General features: G+C 48.2%; 1 protein-coding gene across 3 annotated transcripts in view; it reads left to right on the top strand.

The window, feature by feature from the left end:
* The window catches only part of RhoGEF3 (Rho guanine nucleotide exchange factor 3), a 548785-nt gene that overhangs the window by 204329 nt on the left and 326000 nt on the right, over window positions 1-18456 (top strand). For all 3 annotated transcript variants that reach the window (XM_070090286.1, XM_070090287.1, XM_070090288.1), the window contains one exon: window positions 5528-5702. In XM_070090286.1, the coding sequence (XP_069946387.1) occupies window positions 5528-5702 (175 nt within the window). The remainder of the gene's footprint in view (window positions 1-5527; window positions 5703-18456) is intronic.

Below are 18456 nucleotides of genomic sequence, written 5' to 3'. Positions count from 1 at the left end.
TTGTTAGTGGCTGGGTGAGTCCACACGTGTTTAGCTCCCTTGTCCTCCCACGTGTCTAATCCCCTTGTTCTCCCACGTGTCTAGCTCCCTTGTCCTCCCACGTGTCTAATCCCCTTGTTCTCCCACGTGTCTAGCTCCCTTGTCCTCCCACGTGTCTAATCCCCTTGTTCTCCCACGTGTCTAGCTCCCTTGTCATCCCACGTGTCTAATATCCCCTTGTTCTCCCACGTGTTTAGCTCCCTTGTCATCCCACGTGTCTAGCTCCCTTGTCCTCCCACGTGTCTAATCCCCTTGTTCTCCCACGTGTCTAGCTCCCTTGTCCTCCCACGTGTCTAATCCCCTTGTTCTCCCACGTGTCTAGCTCCCTTGTCCTCCCACGTGTCTAATCCCCTTGTTCTCCCACGTGTCTAGCTCCCTTGTCCTCCCACGTGTCTAATCCCCTTGTTCTCCCACGTGTCTAGCTCCCTTGTCCTCCCACGTGTCTAATCCCCTTGTTCTCCCACGTGTCTAGCTCTCTTGTCCTCCCACGTGTCTAATCCCCTTGTTCTCCCACGTGTCTAGCTCCCTTGTCCTCCCATGTGTCTAATCCCCTTGTTCTCCCACGTGTCTAGCTCTCTTGTCCTCCCACGTGTCTAATCCCCTTGTTCTCCCACGTGTCTAGCTCCCTTGTCCTCCCATGTGTCTAATCCCCTTGTTCTCCCACGTGTCTAGCTCCCTTGTGACCCCACGTGTCTAGCTCCCTTGTGACCCCACGTGTCCACTCTCATAAGACGTTTGCCAGCATACAGCCAACTTGTACATCACTATGTATCTGCTGACTCGTGTGTTCAGAATGTCTGACTGTCAGCACGTTCCTGAAGTTAAGCTGATAATGCATCGCCAGTCAGGCTGTGGTGCATGCTGCATGTGGCTGGCACCAACACCCTGCTCGATCAGACCAGGCCGCTGGGGCGCCAAGTAATGCAGGAGACAGCTTCTCTAGTCTAAACTGTAACACAAAATGTGTAGCAACTAGAAGACACGTCAGGTGAAGTGGTTAGGTGTGTGAATACAGGTCAGGTGAAGAGGCTTGGTGTGAAGACAGGTCAGGTGAAGAGGCTAGATGTGAAGACAGGTCAGGTGAAGAGGCTAGGAGGTGTGAAGACAGGTCAGGTGAAAAGGCTAGGAGATATGAAGACAGGTCAGGTGAAGAGACTAGGAGGTGTGAAGACAGGTCAGGTGAAGAGGCTAGGAGGTGTGAAGACAGGTCAGGTGAAGAGGCTAGGAGGTGTGAAGACAGGTCAGGTGAAGAGGCTAGGTGTGAAGACAGGTCAGGTGAAGAGACTAGGTGTGAAGACAGGTCAGGTGAAAAGGCTAGGAGGTGGGAAGACAGGTCAGGTGAAGAGGCTAGATGTGAAGACAGGTCAGGTGAAGAGGCTAGGAGGTGTGAAGACAGGTCAGATGAAAAGGCTAGGAGGTGTGAAGACAGGTTAGGTGAAGAGGCTAGGAGGTGTGAAGACAGGTCAGGTGAAGAGGCTAGGAGGTGTGAAGACAGGTCAGGTGAAGAGGCTAGGAGGTGTGAAGACAGGTCAGGTGAAAAGGCTAGGTGTGAAGACAGGTCAGGTGAAGAGGCTAGGTGTGAAGACAGGTCAGGTGAAGAGGCTAGGAGGTGTGAAGACAGGTCAGGTAAAGAGGCTAGGAGGTGTGAAGACAGGTCAGGTGAAGAGGCTAGGAGGTGTGAAGACAGGTCAGGTGAAAAGGCTAGGAGGTGTGAAGACAGGTCAGGTGAAGAGGCTAGGTGTGAAGACAGGTCAGGTGAAGAGGCTAGGAGGTGTGAAGACAGGTCAGGTGAAGAGGCTAGGAGGTGTGAAGACAGGTCAGGTGAAGAGGCTAGGTGTGAAGACAGGTCAGGTGAAGAGGCTAGGTGTGAAGACAGGTCAGGTGAAGAGACTAGGTATGAAGACAGGTCAGGTGAAGAGGCTAGGAGGTGTGAAGACAGGTCAGGTGAAGAGGCTAGGTGTGAAGACAGGTCAGGTGAAGAGGCTAGGTGTGAAGACAGGTCAGGTGAAGAGGCTAGGTGTGAAGACAGGTCAGGTGAAGAGGCTAGGTGTGAAGACAGGTCAGGTGAAGAGGCTAGATGTGAAGACAGGTCAGGTGAAGAGGCTAAGAGGTGTGAAGACAGGTCAGGTGAAGAGGCTAGATGTGAAGACAGGTCAGGTGAAGAGGCTAAGAGGTGTGAAGACAGGTCAGGTGAAGAGGCTAGGTGTGAAGACAGGTCAGGTGAAGAGGCTAGGAGGTGTGAAGACAGGTCAGGTGAAGAGGCTAGGTGTGAAGACAGGTCAGGTGAAGAGGCTAGGAGGTGTGAAGACAGGTCAGGTGAAGAGGCTAGGAGGTGTGAAGACAGGTCAGGTGAAGAGGCTAGGTGTGAAGACAGGTCAGGTGAAGAACCTAGGAGGTGTGAAGACAGGTCAGGTGAAGAGGCTAGGTGTGAAGACAGGTCAGGTGAAGAGGCTAGGTGTGAAGACAGGTCAGGTGAAGAGGCTAGGTGTGAAGACAGGTCAGGTGAAGAGGCTAGGAGGTGTGAAGACAGGTCAGGTGAAGAGACTAGGTGTGAAGACAGGTCAGGTGAAGAGGCTAGGAGGTGTGAAGACAGGTCAGGTGAAGAGGCTAGGAGGTATGAAGACAGGTCAGGTGAAGAGGCTAGGAGGTATGAAGACAGGTCAGGTGAAGAGGCTAGGAGGTATGAAGACAGGTCAGGTGAAGAGGCTAGGAGGTGTGAAGATAGGTCAAGGTGAAGAGGCTAGGAGGTGTGAACAGGTCAGGTGAAGAGGCTAGGAGGTGTGAAGATAGGTCAAGTGAAGAGGCTAGGTGTGAAGACAGGTCAGGTGAAGAGGCTAGGAGGTGTGAAGACAGGTCAGGTGAAGAGGCTAGGAGGTATGAAGACAGGTCAGGTGAAGAGACTAGGAGGTGTGAAGATAGGTCAAGTGAAGAGGCTAGGTGTGAAGACAGGTCAGGTGAAGAGGCTAGGAGGTGTGAAGACAGGTCAAGTGAAGAGGCTAGGTGTGAAGACAGGTCAGGTGAAGAGGCTAGGAGGTGTGAAGATAGGTCAAGTGAAGAGGCTAGGTGTGAAGACAGGTCAGGTGAAGAGGCTAGGAGGTGTGAAGACAGGTCAGGTGAAGAGGCTAGGTGTGAAGACAGGTCAGGTGAAGAGGCTAGGTGTGAAGACAGGTCAGGTGAAGAGGCTGAGAGGTGTGAAGACAGGTCAGGTGAAGAGGCTAGGTGTGAAGACAGGTCAGGTGAAGAGGCTGAGAGTTGTGAAGACAGGTCAGGTGAAGAGACTAGGTGTGAAGACAGGTCAGGTGAAGAGGCTAGGAGGTGTGAAGACAGGTTAGGTGAAGAGGCTAGGAGGTGTGAAGACAGGTTAGGTGAAGAGGCTAGGAGGTGTGAAGACAGGTCAGGTGAAGAGGCTAGGAGGTGTGAAGACAGGTTAGGTGAAGAGGCTAGGAGGTGTGAAGACAGGTCAGGTGAAGAGGCTAGGAGGTGTGAAGACAGGTCAGGTGAAGAGGCTAGGAGGTGTGAAGACAGGTCAGGTGAAGAGGCTAGGAGGTGTGAAGACAGGTCAGGTGAAGAGGCTAGGAGGTGTGAAGACAGGTCAGGTGAAGAGGCTAGGTGTGAAGACAGGTCAGGTGAAGAGGCTGAGAGGTGTGAAGACAGGTCAGGTGAAGAGACTAGGTGTGAAGACAGGTCAGGTGAAAAGACTAGGTGTGAAGACAGGTCAGGTGAAGAGGCTAGGAGGTGTGAAGACAGGTTAGGTGAAGAGGCTAGGAGGTGTGAAGACAGGTCAGGTGAAGAGACTAGGTGTGAAGACAGGTCAGGTGAAGAGGCTAGGAGGTGTGAAGACAGGTCAGGTGAAGAGGCTAGGCGGTGTGAAGACAGGTCAGGTGAAGAGGCTAGGAGGTGTGAAGACAGGTCAGGTGAAGAGGCTAGGAGGTGTGAAGACAGGTCAGGTGAAGAGGCTAGGAGGTGTGAAGACAGGTCAGGTGAAGAGGCTAGGAGGTGTGAAGACAGGTCAGGTGAAGAGGCTAGGAGGTGTGAAGACAGGTCAGGTGAAGAGGCTAGGAGGTGTGAAGACAGGTCAGGTGAAGAAGCTAGATATATCAAGTTAAAGAGGACCTAAACCTCGCTTCTAGATTCCTCTCTACATTATAATTTAACAGCAAATTATTCCAGACACGATACTGTGACGTCTTGAAGTACTTGCACTGTGTTGATGGCTTACTGCAGCACACTGTCGCCCCTGGGGAGTGGCAGACATTCGGTTTCTACCCAAGGAAAGTGTGTGTAGCTCCAAGAGCTCTCCAAGAGCCCTCCAAGACTTCTCCAAGAACCCTCCAAGTGCTTTCCAAGAGCTGTCTAAGAGGTATGCAAGAGCTCTAAAAGGTATCCAAGAGTTCTGCAGGAGCCCTCCAAGAACTCTCTAAGAGCCCCCAAGAGCTCTCTAAGAGCCCTCCAAGAGCCCTCCAAGAGCTCTCCAAGAGCCCTCCAAGAGCTCTTCAAGAGCTCTCTAAGAGTCCTTCAGGAATATGAATTATGTTCTTAATAGAGACGAAATTGTAATTACTACAGTTGGTACCTCCAGGTCCTGACTGCTGCAGTTGGTACTTCCAGGCACTGATTGCTGCAGTTGGTACATCCAATGACTGACTGCTGTAGTTGGTACTTTCAATAACTGACTGCTACTGTTTGTACTTCCAGGGACTGACTAGGCTGGCTCTTAGCAGTATTGTTGTAAATAGCCTGATGAAGGCGTTGTTACCAGCTGAGAGGCCTCAGCTTTTCCCCCAGTGTTGTCCATCAGTCAGGGTGGTCTGTGCACTCACCTACTTGTGTTTACAAGGGTCGAGACACGGCTTCTGGTTCAACCTCTTTGATTCTGACTGACTTCTGGTCTCTAGGACCACGATCGTAGCTACTCTTGAAGCTGTGTATTGGGTTCTCCTTCCACAACCTCTTCACCCAGTACATTTCACATACCATTCCAAGACTTGCAAAAAAAGTAGATCCTGACAGTTCCTGTGGCTAATCTTCCCCTTCACCTGGTTCCCTCCTCTCAAACAGCCGGTGCCTGTCCATTCTGTCCAGGGGACTGGATAGAGTGGCTAGGACAATAAAGAGACACAGTATTGCCCAATGATTTGACAATTTAAAAGTTATGACAAGACTCACATTCAGTCAGGTAGATGGCAGCACTCAGGAGACTATACTGAACATTGAGGATACTGTATTGAACAATCAGGACACTGTATTGAACATTATGAACACTGTTTTGAATACTGAGGATACTGTATTGAACATTCAGGATGTTCAATAAGTAACAATAACTAGCACACATTATTACCATGTTGTTACCTATGTAACAATAAGGAACATAACTGCCATGTTATTTCCTCCGTAACAATTTAATTACATCTGTTATATATACGTTTTTATGCATTTTTTTAATTCAAATATGTATTTACCTTCTGAATTGTGTTTGTTCTTCTTACAGTGTGATCTTTCCCTGGCGGCGAGGTGAACAACGTAACTCAGGTCGACGTAGCCCCTCTCCGTACAACAGTCAATCACCGGCTTCCACGCTGTCCGACAGCCAATCACAGACCTGCCCTCTGCCAGAAGAATCCACCAATGGCTGCTGTGAGGTGGCAAGTGACCCTAAACGCAAGGTATGTGTCTGTGTTATGTGTAAGTCACTATACTGTAACTGGAAAAGTTCACAACTAGTCCACGGTACCCTGGCTGGAACATTTCACAACTAACCCACAATACCGTGGCTGGAGCAGCTCATACACAACCCACACTCTTCAAAGGAGACTTCATTCGACATTTCGATCCGTCCTAGACCTGATAATGGCTCAAGACGGACCGAAACGTCGTCTGATGTTTATCCCAAAGACTTGCGAGTTATTTCTGTTTACACTATCATATTTTTCAAGACGCAGTTATGTAATTCATTAGCTAAGCACTTTGTTATGTTACTCTATATGATAGTTACGTAGTGGGAACAAGAGCTAGTTTTCCCTGTCATACTCACACGGGATGAATTTCATATATGGAGTCATGAAATCTGTCGGCATGATTTGAGAGATATCATGGGATCTTGTTCCAGCTGTTTTAGAGTTGCCGAGGGATAACATTTCTGAGAGTGGGTTATCCTACTTAGGAGAGATGGGAGAGTTTGTTTTGATGTCGTTATATCTGGAAATTATAGATGGAGAGGGGGAGGGGAGAGTATGCATACAGCTGTATGCCTCACAGGTGTACCGTCTAAGATGTGCCTGTTGATGAGACCTCAGGTGTACCTGTTGATGAGGTCCGTCCGATCAGATGTACAACACCATCACTGTTGACCTAACCGGACTTACAGTATGCAGTGTGGGTTGGAGATCCATCACTTGTACTCATGGTTTGTACTCATTGCCCTAACTCACTGCTTGTACTTTTGTGTAGTACCTTTGTAAGGTCTGTATGTGTAAACATTGGTTTGTGAAGCTGTTGGTTAGAGACAAGGTCTGTTAAGACGGGACATACAATGTCGCCTTTGTTTACCACATGAGCAAGTGGGCTGATGAGGAAGAAATGGAAGATTCTGGAGGGACTGGTCCCTAATATGCACACAGCAATCACTCCATACGAAAGCAAAAGACTTGGCAGGCGATGCAACATACCCCCAGTGAAAAGTAGGGGCGTCACTGGCACATTAAGAGAAAACACAATAAGTGTCCGGGGCCCAAGACTGTTCAACAGCCTCCCACCAGCAATAAGGGGCATTACGGGAAGACCCCTGGTTGTCTTCAAGAGGGAGCCGGACAGATACCTAAAGACGGTGCCGGATCAGCCGGGCTGTGGTTCGTACGTTGGATTACGTGCGGCCAGCAGTAACAGCCTCGTTGATCAGGCCCTGATCCACCGGGAGGCCTGGTCGTGGACCGGGCCGCGGGGACGTTGATCCCCGGAATTCCCTCCAGGTAGACTCCAGGTAGGTAGGTAAACTCCATATGCAGTGTTAGTAGGTATAATAGTGCCCAAGATACCAGGGACCAGTAACGCAGGTCGATTGTAGGTAAATAGGCAGGGCCAGTAACTGAGACTCGTGCCTGTAAACACATCCTGTTGAGTTACGCTGGTATGTAGTTGCATTGATTAGTGTTGACTGAGGTAATGTAATTATCTGGGTCGCACGTCATCTTCAGCACCAGTCCATAAACTGAATCGCCTGTAAGAAAGGCATCAGTCAGGATGTCATCAGTCAGAATGTAAACAAAGGCTTGACCTACCTTGCGTGAAATGAAAGTGCGTGTCACTGCTGGTCTTGGCTCAGGTCGCGTCCTCTAGTAGGAGGAGAAGAGGGGAAAGCTGGTATGGCCCAGCAGGTATTACTGGAATGTTGGTAAAGGAAGGACGTTTGTTTGTACAGTGTGTATGTGTGTATGTGCTTGTGTGTAAAATCTAACTTGAAGTCTTTTCATAACTTCCTTTTGGCTCGTCTCTGTTCCTAGTATTCTCACTTACTTCATCCCATTCCTCGCGTGTCACTGTCTATCCAGTCAGTTCTTTTCAGTATCCTCTACGTCTTAGTCATGTCGTATGCCTGACAAATTCTCTTTTAAAGTGGATCACAAAAGACCAATAAAGACGAATTGATTTACTTCTGCTCGAACCATAATACCAAGACTTATACTGGTGTTGGTATGTGTTTCTTTGAGTACACAGTCCTGAGTGACGAGTGTACATGTACACAGTCCTGAGTGACGAGTGTACATGTACACAGTCCTGAGTGACGAGTGTACATGTACACAGTCCTGAGTGACGAGTGTACATGTACACAGTCCTGAGTGACGAGTGTACATGTACACAGTCCTGAGTGACGAGTGTACATGTACACAGTCCTGAGTGACGAGTGTACATGTACACAGTCCTGAGTGACGAGTGTACATGTATACAGTCCTGAGTGACGAATGTACATGTACACAGTCCTGAGTGACGAGTGTATATGTACACAGTCCTGAGTGACGAGTGTACATGCACACAGTCCTGAGTGACGAGTGTACATGTATACAGTCCTGAGTGACGAGTGTACATGTACACACTAAACTTCACTTCGCCCCTCCACACACACACACACATACACACACACACTGACGGCAGAACGTGTGCGCTTGGTATCAACAGCTCAGCTAGGTAAGACAGTTCCACGGGAAGCTTTATCATTTTCCTCAAGAATAAGATTACAGCTGTATTAATATTGGTAGAATTACCGACAATATGTTAAGTAAAAGGACAGAAATGCAACTAATGTGACATTTTATTGTGGCAACGTTTCGCTCTCCGGGAGGTTTTTCAAGCCGGCTTGGAAAACCTCCTGGAGAGCGAAACGTTGCCACAAGAAAATGTCACATTAGCTGCATTTCTGTCCGTTAACTTAAAGATTATAACTGATGTAGCTTGTTCACCTAACACCCGTACATAGGAGAGGAACTTTGAGTCGAGGTTACGGTCTGTCTTGCACCATCATCAGTGTAACCTGTGTAGTGTCCACATGCAAGTCTAGAGTCCCGGTGAACACTGACACTCAGATTAAAGTTTTAACAGCAAAGAAACCCACAAATCAACGCGAAACTAATGCCGGGGTTCATGTGATTGCCTGTGGGAGGAGGCGAGACTGTGTGTGGGAAGACCTCATGGAACTTGTCGCCCCACGCTGTCTCATTGTGTGGAGCGATGCCTCAGCATTAACAAGAGAATTTGCAGAAATAAAGATGCTTGCAGTATGTGGTGATCATTACTTCAGATACAGTCATACAGTTATTGTACAAGCGGTTTAGAAAACCTACAGGAGGAGCAGGCCTACTGGCCTATGTTAGACAAGTAGATTCGTCTATCTTTCACCTGTGATCTCTTGTTGCCTAACATTATTTCTCCCTGCTTTTATTTGTGGACCGCTGTTGTGGTACACTATTAAATGTCTTCTTACAGTCCAGGAATGTGAGGTCCACCCGTCTCTCTCTCTCTCTCTCTCTCTCTCTCTCTCTCTTTCTCGCTGTTTTGTGTCTGTCAACAAAAACAGAATCATTTTTTAACCTTCTGGCTCTCCTTAATAAAGACAATTCTCTCCAGGTTAAGTAAACATTTGAATACTGGAACAAACAACTGAGTAGCCTCATTGAAGCTTACTTGAGTATGACCTGCCTAGCATGGGCCAGTAGACCTCGCACCAAACAAGTTTCATTACTACCTCTCTCACTAAACAGTCTTTATAAATTGTTCCAATGTTATGTGAAACTCCAGAACTGCGCACGCTGGTGCGGCGTGTGTATATCCGGAGGGGGGGGAGTCAGCAGAGTTCAAGGAAAGTTGCCGGGGGTGGTGTATGGTGGGGTCCTGAGCTGTGTGTGGTGGGGTTCTGAGCTGTGTATGGTGGGGTCCTGAGCTGTGTATGGTGGGTGTGGCATGCAAAGAGTACGTAACCTTTATTCGGCGCATGTACACACCCTCATTTACAGGCTATCTCCCCCAACCAGCGAACCAGGTTGCTAAGAGTTGATGATGGGGCCCCGTCGTTCAACTAGTGACCAGGTTCTAGCCAATAAGAAAATGGTTTTGGCAATCGCAGAGGTTATGTGGGTACCGCTCTCCTGTCTGCCCTTGTCATTCCCATTCTAGAGCTGGTTGAAGCACGGTCTGCTATCTTGTGGCTTCTATTTCTGCCTTGCTTACCGTGGAGTGCACTATACTTATCACTGTACATAGTGTACATATTGCTGTTCTAAATTGGTGAAGGATAATATAAGTCTAAACTTTTTCTGCTGTGTTTATTTTGCTCCCATTACACCCGGGATAACAGGCCATTTGGAATCCTGGGTTGTAATAGTGGGGTCCTGAGCTGTGTATGGTGGGGTTCTGAGCAGTGTGTGGTGGGGTTCTGAGCTGTGTATGGTGGGCTCCTGGGCTGTGTATGGTGGGGTTCTGAGCTGTGTATGATGGGGTTCTGAGCTGTGTATGGTGGGGTCCTGAGCTGTGTATGGTGGGGTTCTGAGCAGTGTGTGGTGGGGTCCTGAGCTGTGTATGGTGGGGTCCTGGGCTGTGTATGGTGGGGTTCTGAGCTGTGTATGGTGGGGTTCTGAGTAGTGTGTGGTGGGGTTCTGAGCTGTGTATGGTGGGGTTCTGAGCAGTGTTTGGTGGGGTCCTGAGCAGTGTGTGGTGGGGTTCTGAGCTGTGTATGGTGGGGTTCTGAGCAGTGTATGGTGGGGTTCTGAGCTGCGTATGGTGGGGTTCTGAGCAGTGTGTGGTGGGGTCCTGAGCTGTGTATGGTGGGGTCCTGGGCTGTGTATGGTGGGGTTCTGAGCTGTGTATGGTGGGGTTCTGAGCAGTGTGTGGTGGGGTTCTGAGCTGTGTATGGTGGGGTTCTGAGCAGTGTGTGGTGGGGTCCTGAGCTGTGTATGGTGGGGTTCTGAGCAGTGTATGGTGGGGTTCTGAGCAGTGTATGGTGGGGTTCTGAGCTGCGTATGGTGGGGTTCTGAGCAGTGTGTGGTGGGGTCCTGAGCTGTGTATGGTGGGGTCCTGAGCTGTGTATGGTGGGGTCCTGAGCTGTGTATGGTGGGGTCCTGAGCTGTGTATGGTGGGGTTCTGAGCTGTGTATGGTGGGGTTCTGAGCTGTGTATGGTGGGGTTCTGAGCTGTGTATGGTGGGGTCCTGAGCTGTGTATGGTTATCGTAGGGGTTCTTAAATGGAGATATCGAGGGTTGAAGGTAGACACACTTGTTGGATGGTAACGATATATATATTGTCAGACTGTGATGATGAGAAATGGAGCCCAGCCTCTGCCTGTCTTAGCCTGTCTAGGTCTACAAGCCGACTGAGAGGGAGGCAGAGGTATGACCGTACACATGCGCATCCCGTGATGTCACACAAAGTCACAGGCCTAAAAGGGATCTCCTATCTAAAGCACATGGATGATACTAATATGCTATACAACACAGGGATCAGCAACTATACTGACAGCTCGGTCATGTTACGTATGTCGTCTCGACATACACTACTATCTATAGGCTGAACAGGCAGGTGGTTCTGGGCTGATTCTATACAATAACAAATTCATATATAACTTAGAATTAATGGATGGTATCATACTGGATGTTAACAAAATTAGTCAAAGTGCAATAATAAAAATTATTACACACACTAGAAAAGAAATATATCAAGGAATGAACACTTTAACTCTTAACTGCACTCAAGCAACACTTAACAAGCAAAAGAACAATTTACTCTAAAAGAAGAACTTAAAAATTGCACTAAGAGTGAATTTGTTCAATGAAACATGAAAAAATTAATAGTTGCTAAAACACAGAACAAAAAGTTTGAACACTTACAGTGATGCAGAACACAACACATCAACATAAACACAATACTAAAATTTTCTTGCAGTGAAACTTGATGTGTGAAAATTTTTGTAAAAAATTATTTCTTGCTTGCACAAAATAATGGCGCTATTGTCTGTGGAAATAAGACAAATTAGACACTGGCTAAATGAAAGAATATGAACACAAGAATGTTCAACACACAGGGAACAAAACAAGAATGCACAAATGCTGGGAAGAAAAAAATATATATAACTGAGACAACACTGAGTTGTGATGCTGAATATAAGGTGAAAAATTACTGAAATACTTCACTGGAATACTGAGAACACAAGGTGATTCTGAAGTGTAAACACAAGTTCTATACTGCTCATATGTTGCACACACAACAAAGGAAAAACACTAAGTACAACAGAACATAAGATAAAGCACGAAAATTAACACTGAATTAAGGAGATTAAATAAAAGATTATTGCAAAACAAACACCGAGTCTGATCGAGAGTCACTGAATGTCACTAAGAAAATCACTGGAAACACAAAAGAATTGTCTCAACACTCGCAAATGTCTCTATGAAAAAAAAATATTAACACTGTAATGACTTGGTGTAGAATGAGGTAGATGGTAGTGGAGAGTAGAGGATTGTTTATGTCGTCTTGCTGCTGTCCTCTGCACACGTGATCGTAGAATTGCACTTGCATCGACGATGAACTCTCACAGGAGGCTTTCAACGGTGGCGCGAAACACACTCTAGCTCTTGACCCCCTATGTGGTCCTTAAAATATGCTGCTGGAACCCTTAGTAGTGCGCCAAAACACTGGTAGAGGTTGGGTGAGTACCACAACACAGTGAGAGTGGTTGGGTTTGTGGGCATAACAGGGCTAAGGTGTCTGAGACAGCGTGGTGAGGCACACATGGTGAGTGGGTGGTTGGGCCTATGGGTTGAACGGCGTAAGCCTCACTGAGAACAGCCACACTGCCGCGAAGATATTCTAAGCTGGCTAGCTTAAAATACACCCACGAAATACCACAACACCACAAGGATGAAAAAGAGCACTCAGGATTGCTTGGAGCTTGAATCACAAGCGATGAAGACTACTCACGTGGCTTGCTTGAGTACTGGGGTAAGACACCTGGGTTAGTTGCTAGCTGGCTTATCTTAACCCTTCACACAGAATAGATGAGCACAGCAGGGGTGGAAGCTGGCTTGGCAGGCAACAGAATTGGATGAAGTAGACTAGGCTGGACTGAGCTCCCTCACCACAGACTGGAAGCTGACTCATTTTGCAATAATTCTTGTGCAAATATTGTGTTGCCATTAAAGTTTTTCTTGCAGAGATTTTATGCAGTGTTGTGCAATACTTTTTAATTAGCAATTGTCAATTGCAATATTGCTACAGTTTATTTCAGTGCAGTTTTTTATGCTCTGTTCTGTGCATATGTTATTCTTTCTGTGCCATTTTATTTTATTCAAGCTTTATTGAGTCCATTTTATCATTTTATTGTGTGTTTCCCTATTGCATTGAAAGTAAAGACAACTCACTGTGCCATTTATTCAATTTAAAGTAAAAGTTGAGCAAATCAGATTTGAGTAAAGTACAAGTTCTCTTGATTTTCAAAGTGTTGTTCATTCAGTTGAGTATTTTTCTTGTGTGAGTTCTTTGCTTACTGTGTGACCTGTCAATTTTTAATTACTTATGCAGAATAGTTAAGCATTTTTTTTCCCCATATAAGTTCATTGTGTTGTGTGTTCCTCAGCTACATTTTCTTTTGTTTTTCTAAATTCTTGTTTTACATTTTTGCAAATATGTCTCAAGTTTTCTCAAGCGATGCCTCAGCACATGCTGCTAGTACAACCATTAATGCGTCAGCCCAAAATTCGAGTAACTCCTTATCAAACAATAGATATATTCAGACTTCTAGCCTGCGTAATTTCAGTCGTGATCCGTATGATGCTATGCCATTGTTCAATGGTAATCCAGACAACCTTGAAGGTGGGTTTACCGCAGTTAGAGCCAGAGCTGATGCTTCAGTTGATGGTCTTCCATCTGAGAGTTGTTTGATCAGTATCGGAAAGGAGAGTCTAGCCCGTTCTCCAGCAGCCTCACATGTATTTAACTTAATTCGTATGAAGGACTTCCAAGATCTAACCAGGTGGCAAGATTATGAACAGTTAATTCGCAATTATCTTGAACCGGTGCGAGAAACTGATCCGTTCGTTGTTCTCAAAGAATTAGTTTTCACAGCTCCGAGACCAGAAGAGTCATTAGATGAGTTTGCTCTTCGTCTTAATAACCTGATGTCCTCATTCGTTAAAGCAGGTCAAAATTCCAAGTACCTTAAAGATAACGATAAACCAGCCCTTGAAGGGTTTGCCAAATTAGCTGCATTTGGAGTTATTAAACAATGCCACCGACATCTATGTATGTATACAATTCAAGTCCGCTAGATGCTACTATGGGACCGCTTGCAGCTCTTATCCATGTATGAAATTTGTGTCCCGAGGGAACCTTCCCTTATCGTAAGTCTATGCCAAACACCTTGTCCACTCCTGTACTTCCTCTAGTTTGTGCTACTACCAAAACTCCCAACATTAATCACTCATGTCCATCATCCAAAGCAAGTTTTAAGAGCCATCATTCCCGTAGCACTCGTAGTATGTACAGTACCCACAGTCAAAGAATTTGCTACAATTGTGGTTACTGTGGCCATATTGCTATTGATTGTCATGATAGTCACCCTAAGAAGCATCGTACTGATGATGAGTACCAGTCAGATCTTCCCTACTGTACTTATCATAGAATTCATGGACATGACACATCTGAGTGCAACGCTCTCTACAACCTGCAGTACTCTAGATCTTTCTGTGGCCGTTCCAACCGCAGAGCCAGGAGAGGAAACAGACGTCGTGGTTCACAAACTAACCAGAACCAGGCTCATTCTTCCAATTCGGGGGAATCCAAGCGCCCAAGTCTACTCGTCCAGTCGTGACAGTAGTAGGTGATAACGAGTACACCATCCCAGTCCAAAATTCCTATGAAGCCTTAGTCAGCCTTGAGAATGACAACCCTGCTGTTGATGCTGCTTCACATGTCTCTGACGTAGAGGAATTTGGGGATGAAGTAGAAAACGCCTTCTCCGATGACAACCCACCTTTCTGTTTGCATATAACTCCTAACGAAACGATTGGTCCTTTAGTACAAGCTTCTGTCCATAATGCGCCTGTTCATGTGTTCATGGACTCTGGTGCGCAACTTAATATCATTAGGTCTAGCTTGTTTAAAGAGAAGCAGTTACGATGTGTCCTCCTCATTGAACCAACTACTGAAACCTCCCTTAGTGGAGTAGCTGGTTCTCTTCTGCGAATCCGAGGTCAGTCTTCGCTCACCTTTACTATCCAAGGCAGAGACTTTACTGCTGCTTTTCTTGTTGTCGACCAGATTACTTTCCCTGGTGACCTTCTACTGGGATTTGCTTCCATGCGAGACTTACGCATTGTGCTCGACCCGTACCGATGGCATGCCCAAATTGACGACTTGATCGTTCCATTCTGGGGTTACCAGCTTGGATCAGAAATCTGTCATACTGCTGCAGAGTATGATGTACGCATTAAGCCCTTACAAGCCAATGCATTCTCCAATAGTGTACCCAAGCGGTCAGGCACTGGTAATTCTATCACTCCCATCTGTGTTCCAAGTACACCTTCAGACTTGCAGGATAGTGTTCCGTTGCCTCAAGTGTCCGAGGACACTCAGACTGCCTTGAGTGCACAGCCTATCCCTGCAATGACTGCTAGTTCGAGTAGTAGTTTCTCCACAGGGAATGCCTTGTCAGAAAAAGATTACTTGAAACTAGTAATGCCATCTCTTGCTGATGTCACATGCCATCTGCAGAAAGACGTCTCTGTTGGGGCTAGTGCTCTCACTAGAGTGTCTGTTGTTGTTCCTAATGTTCCAGATGGTGATAACGTCCTAGTTGACAGTGATTCCTGCAAGGTCAAGGGTTTATTTGTTGAACCTTCCTTACATGTTGTAAGAGACAGTAAGATCCATTTACTCCTTGCTAACACTTCGGGTCACAGTGTTCGTCTCAGAGCAAATACCAACCTTGTTGACCTAGTTCACTATCCTTACCCTGTTCAAGTACAGGATGACGTGCCACCTGACCAGTGGGTCGGTGCTATTTCAACAGTGGAGACCTCATCCACTCCACTGGATCAATCTATCCCACCGCTGCCACCATTTATCGTAGGGGTTCTTAAATGGAGATATCGAGGGTTGAAGGTAGACACACTTGTTGGATGGTAACGATATATATATTGTCAGACTGTGATGATGAGAAATGGAGCCCAGCCTCTGCCTGTCTTAGCCTGTCTAGGTCTACACGCCGACTGAGAGGGAGGCAGAGGTACGACCGTACACATGCGCATCCTGTGACGTCACACAAAGTCACAGGCCTAAAAGGGATCTCCTATCTAAAGCACATGGATGATACTAATATGCTATACAACACAGGGATCAGCAACTATGCTGACATGGTGGGGTCCTGAGCTGTGTATGGGGGGGGGTTCTGAGCTGTGTATGGTGGGGTTCTGAGCTGTGTATGGTTGGGTTCCTGAGCTGTGTATGGTGGGGTTCTGAGCTGTGTATGGTGGGGATCTGAGCTGTGTATGGTGGGATTCTGAGCTGTGTATGGTGGGGTTCTGAGCTGTGTATGGTGGGGTTCTGAGCTGTATATGGTGGGGTTCTGAGCTGTGTATGGTGGGGTTCTGAGCTGTATATGGTGGGGTTCTGAGCTGTGTATGGTGGGGTTCTGAGCTACGTATGGTGGGGTTCTGAGCTGTGTATGGTGGGGTTCTGAGCTGTGTATGGTGGGGTTCTGAGCTGTGTATGGTGGGGTTCTGAGCTGTGTATGGTGGGGTTCTGAGCAGTGTATGGTGGGGTTCTGAGCTGCATATGGTGGGGTTCTGAGCAGTGTGTGGTGGGGTTCTGAGCTGTGCATGGTGGGGTTCTGAGCAGTGTGTGGTGGGGTCCTGAGCTGTGTATGGTGGGGTTCTGAGCAGTGTGTGGTGGGGTCCTGAGCTGTGTATGGTGGGGTTCTGAGCAGTGTGTGGTGGGGTCCTGAGCTGTGTATGGTGGGGTTCTGAGGAGTGTGTGGTGGGGTCCTGAACTGTGTATGGTGGGGTTCTGAGCAGTGTATGGTGGGGTCCTGAGCTGTGTATGGTGGGGTTCTGAGCAGTGTGTGGTGGGGTTCTGAGCAGTGTGTGGTGGGGTCCTGAGCTGTGTATGGTGGGGTCCTGAGCAGTGTGTGGTGGGGTTCTGAGCAGTGTGTGGTGGGGTTCTGAGCAGTGTGTGGTGGGGTTCTGAGCAGTGTATGGTGGGGTTCAGAGCTGTGTATGGTGGGGTCCTGAGCTGTGTATGGTGGGGTCCTGAGCAGTGTGTGGTGGGGTTCTGAGCAGTGTGTGGTGGGGTTCTGAGCAGTGTATGGTGGGGTTCTGAGCTGTGTATGGTGGGGTCCTGAGCTATGTATGGTGGGGTCCTGAGCAGTGTGTGGTGGGGTTCTGAGCAGTGTGTGGTGGGATTCTGAGCTGTGTATGGTGGGGTTCTGAGCAGTGTGGTGAGGTTCTGAGCTGTGTGTGGTGGGGTTCTGAGCAGTGTATGGTGGGGTCCTGAGCTGTATGTGGTGGCGTTCTGAGCAGTGTATGGTGGGGTTCTGAGCTGTGTGTGGTGGGGTTCTGAGCAGTGTGGTGTGGTTAAGAGCGCTGTGTGGTGGGGTTCTGAGCAGTGTATGGTGGGGTTCTGAGCTGTGTGTGGTGGGGTTCTGAGCAGTGTATGGTGGGGTTCTGAGCTGTGTGTGGTGGGGTCCTGAGCTGTGTATGGTGGGGTTCTGAGCAGTGTATGGTGGGGTTCTGAGCTGTGTATGGTGGGGTTCTGAGCAGTGTGGTGAGGTTCTGAGCTGTGTGTGGTGGGGTTCTGAGCAGTGTATGGTGGGGTTCTGAGCTGTGTGTTGGGGTCCTGAGCTGTGTATGGTGGGGTTCTGAGCAGTGTATGGTGGGGTTCTGAGCTGTGTGTGGTGGGGTTCTGAGCAGTGTATTGTGGGGTTCTGAGCTGTGTGTGGTGGGGTTCTGAGCAGTGTGTGGTGGGGTCCTGAGCTGTGTATGGTGGGGTTCTGAGCAGTGTGTGGTGGGGTCCTGAGCAGTGTATGGTGGGGTTCTGAGCTGTGTATGGTGGGGTCCTGAGCTATGTATGGTGGGGTCCTGAGCAGTGTGTGGTGGGGTTCTGAGCAGTGTGTGGTGGGATTCTGAGCTGTGTATGGTGGGGTTCTGAGCAGTGTGGTGAGGTTCTGAGCTGTGTGTGGTGGGGTTCTGAGCAGTGTATGGTGGGGTCCTGAGCTGTATGTGGTGGGGTTCTGAGCAGTGTATTGTGGGGTTCTGAGCTGTGTGTGGTGGGGTTCTGAGCAGTGTGGTGAGGTTCTGAGCTGTGTGTGGTGGGGTTCTGAGCAGTGTATGGTGGGGTTCTGAGCTGTGTGTGGTGGGGTTCTGAGCAGTGTATGGTGGGGTTCTGAGCTGTGTGTGGTGGGGTCCTGAGCTGTGTATGGTGGGGTTCTGAGCAGTGTATGGTGGGGTTCTGAGCTGTGTATGGTGGGGTTCTGAGCAGTGTGGTGAGGTTCTGAGCTGTGTGTGGTGGGGTTCTGAGCAGTGTATGGTGGGGTTCTGAGCTGTGTGTGGTGGGGTTCTGAGCAGTGTATGGTGGGGTTCTGAGCTGTGTGTTGGGGTCCTGAGCTGTGTATGGTGGGGTTCTGAGCAGTGTATGGTGGGGTTCTGAGCTGTGTGTGGTGTGGTTCTGAGCAGTGTATTGTGGGGTTCTGAGCTGTGTGTGGTGGGGTTCTGAGCAGTGTGTGGTGGGGTCCTGAGCTGTGTATGGTGGGGTTCTGAGCAGTGTGTGGTGGGGTCCTGAGCAGTGTATGGTGGGGTTCTGAGCTGTGTGTGGTGGAGTTCTGAGCAGTGTATGGTGGGGTTCTGAGCAGTGTGTGGTGGATTCCTGAGCAGTGTATGGTGGGGTTCT

This window comes from Cherax quadricarinatus, chromosome 31 (genome assembly GCF_038502225.1).
Source record: "Cherax quadricarinatus isolate ZL_2023a chromosome 31, ASM3850222v1, whole genome shotgun sequence".
In the NCBI taxonomy this organism is placed as follows: Eukaryota; Metazoa; Arthropoda; class Malacostraca; order Decapoda; family Parastacidae; genus Cherax; species Cherax quadricarinatus.
This window is presented reverse-complemented; position numbering and strand designations above follow the sequence as displayed.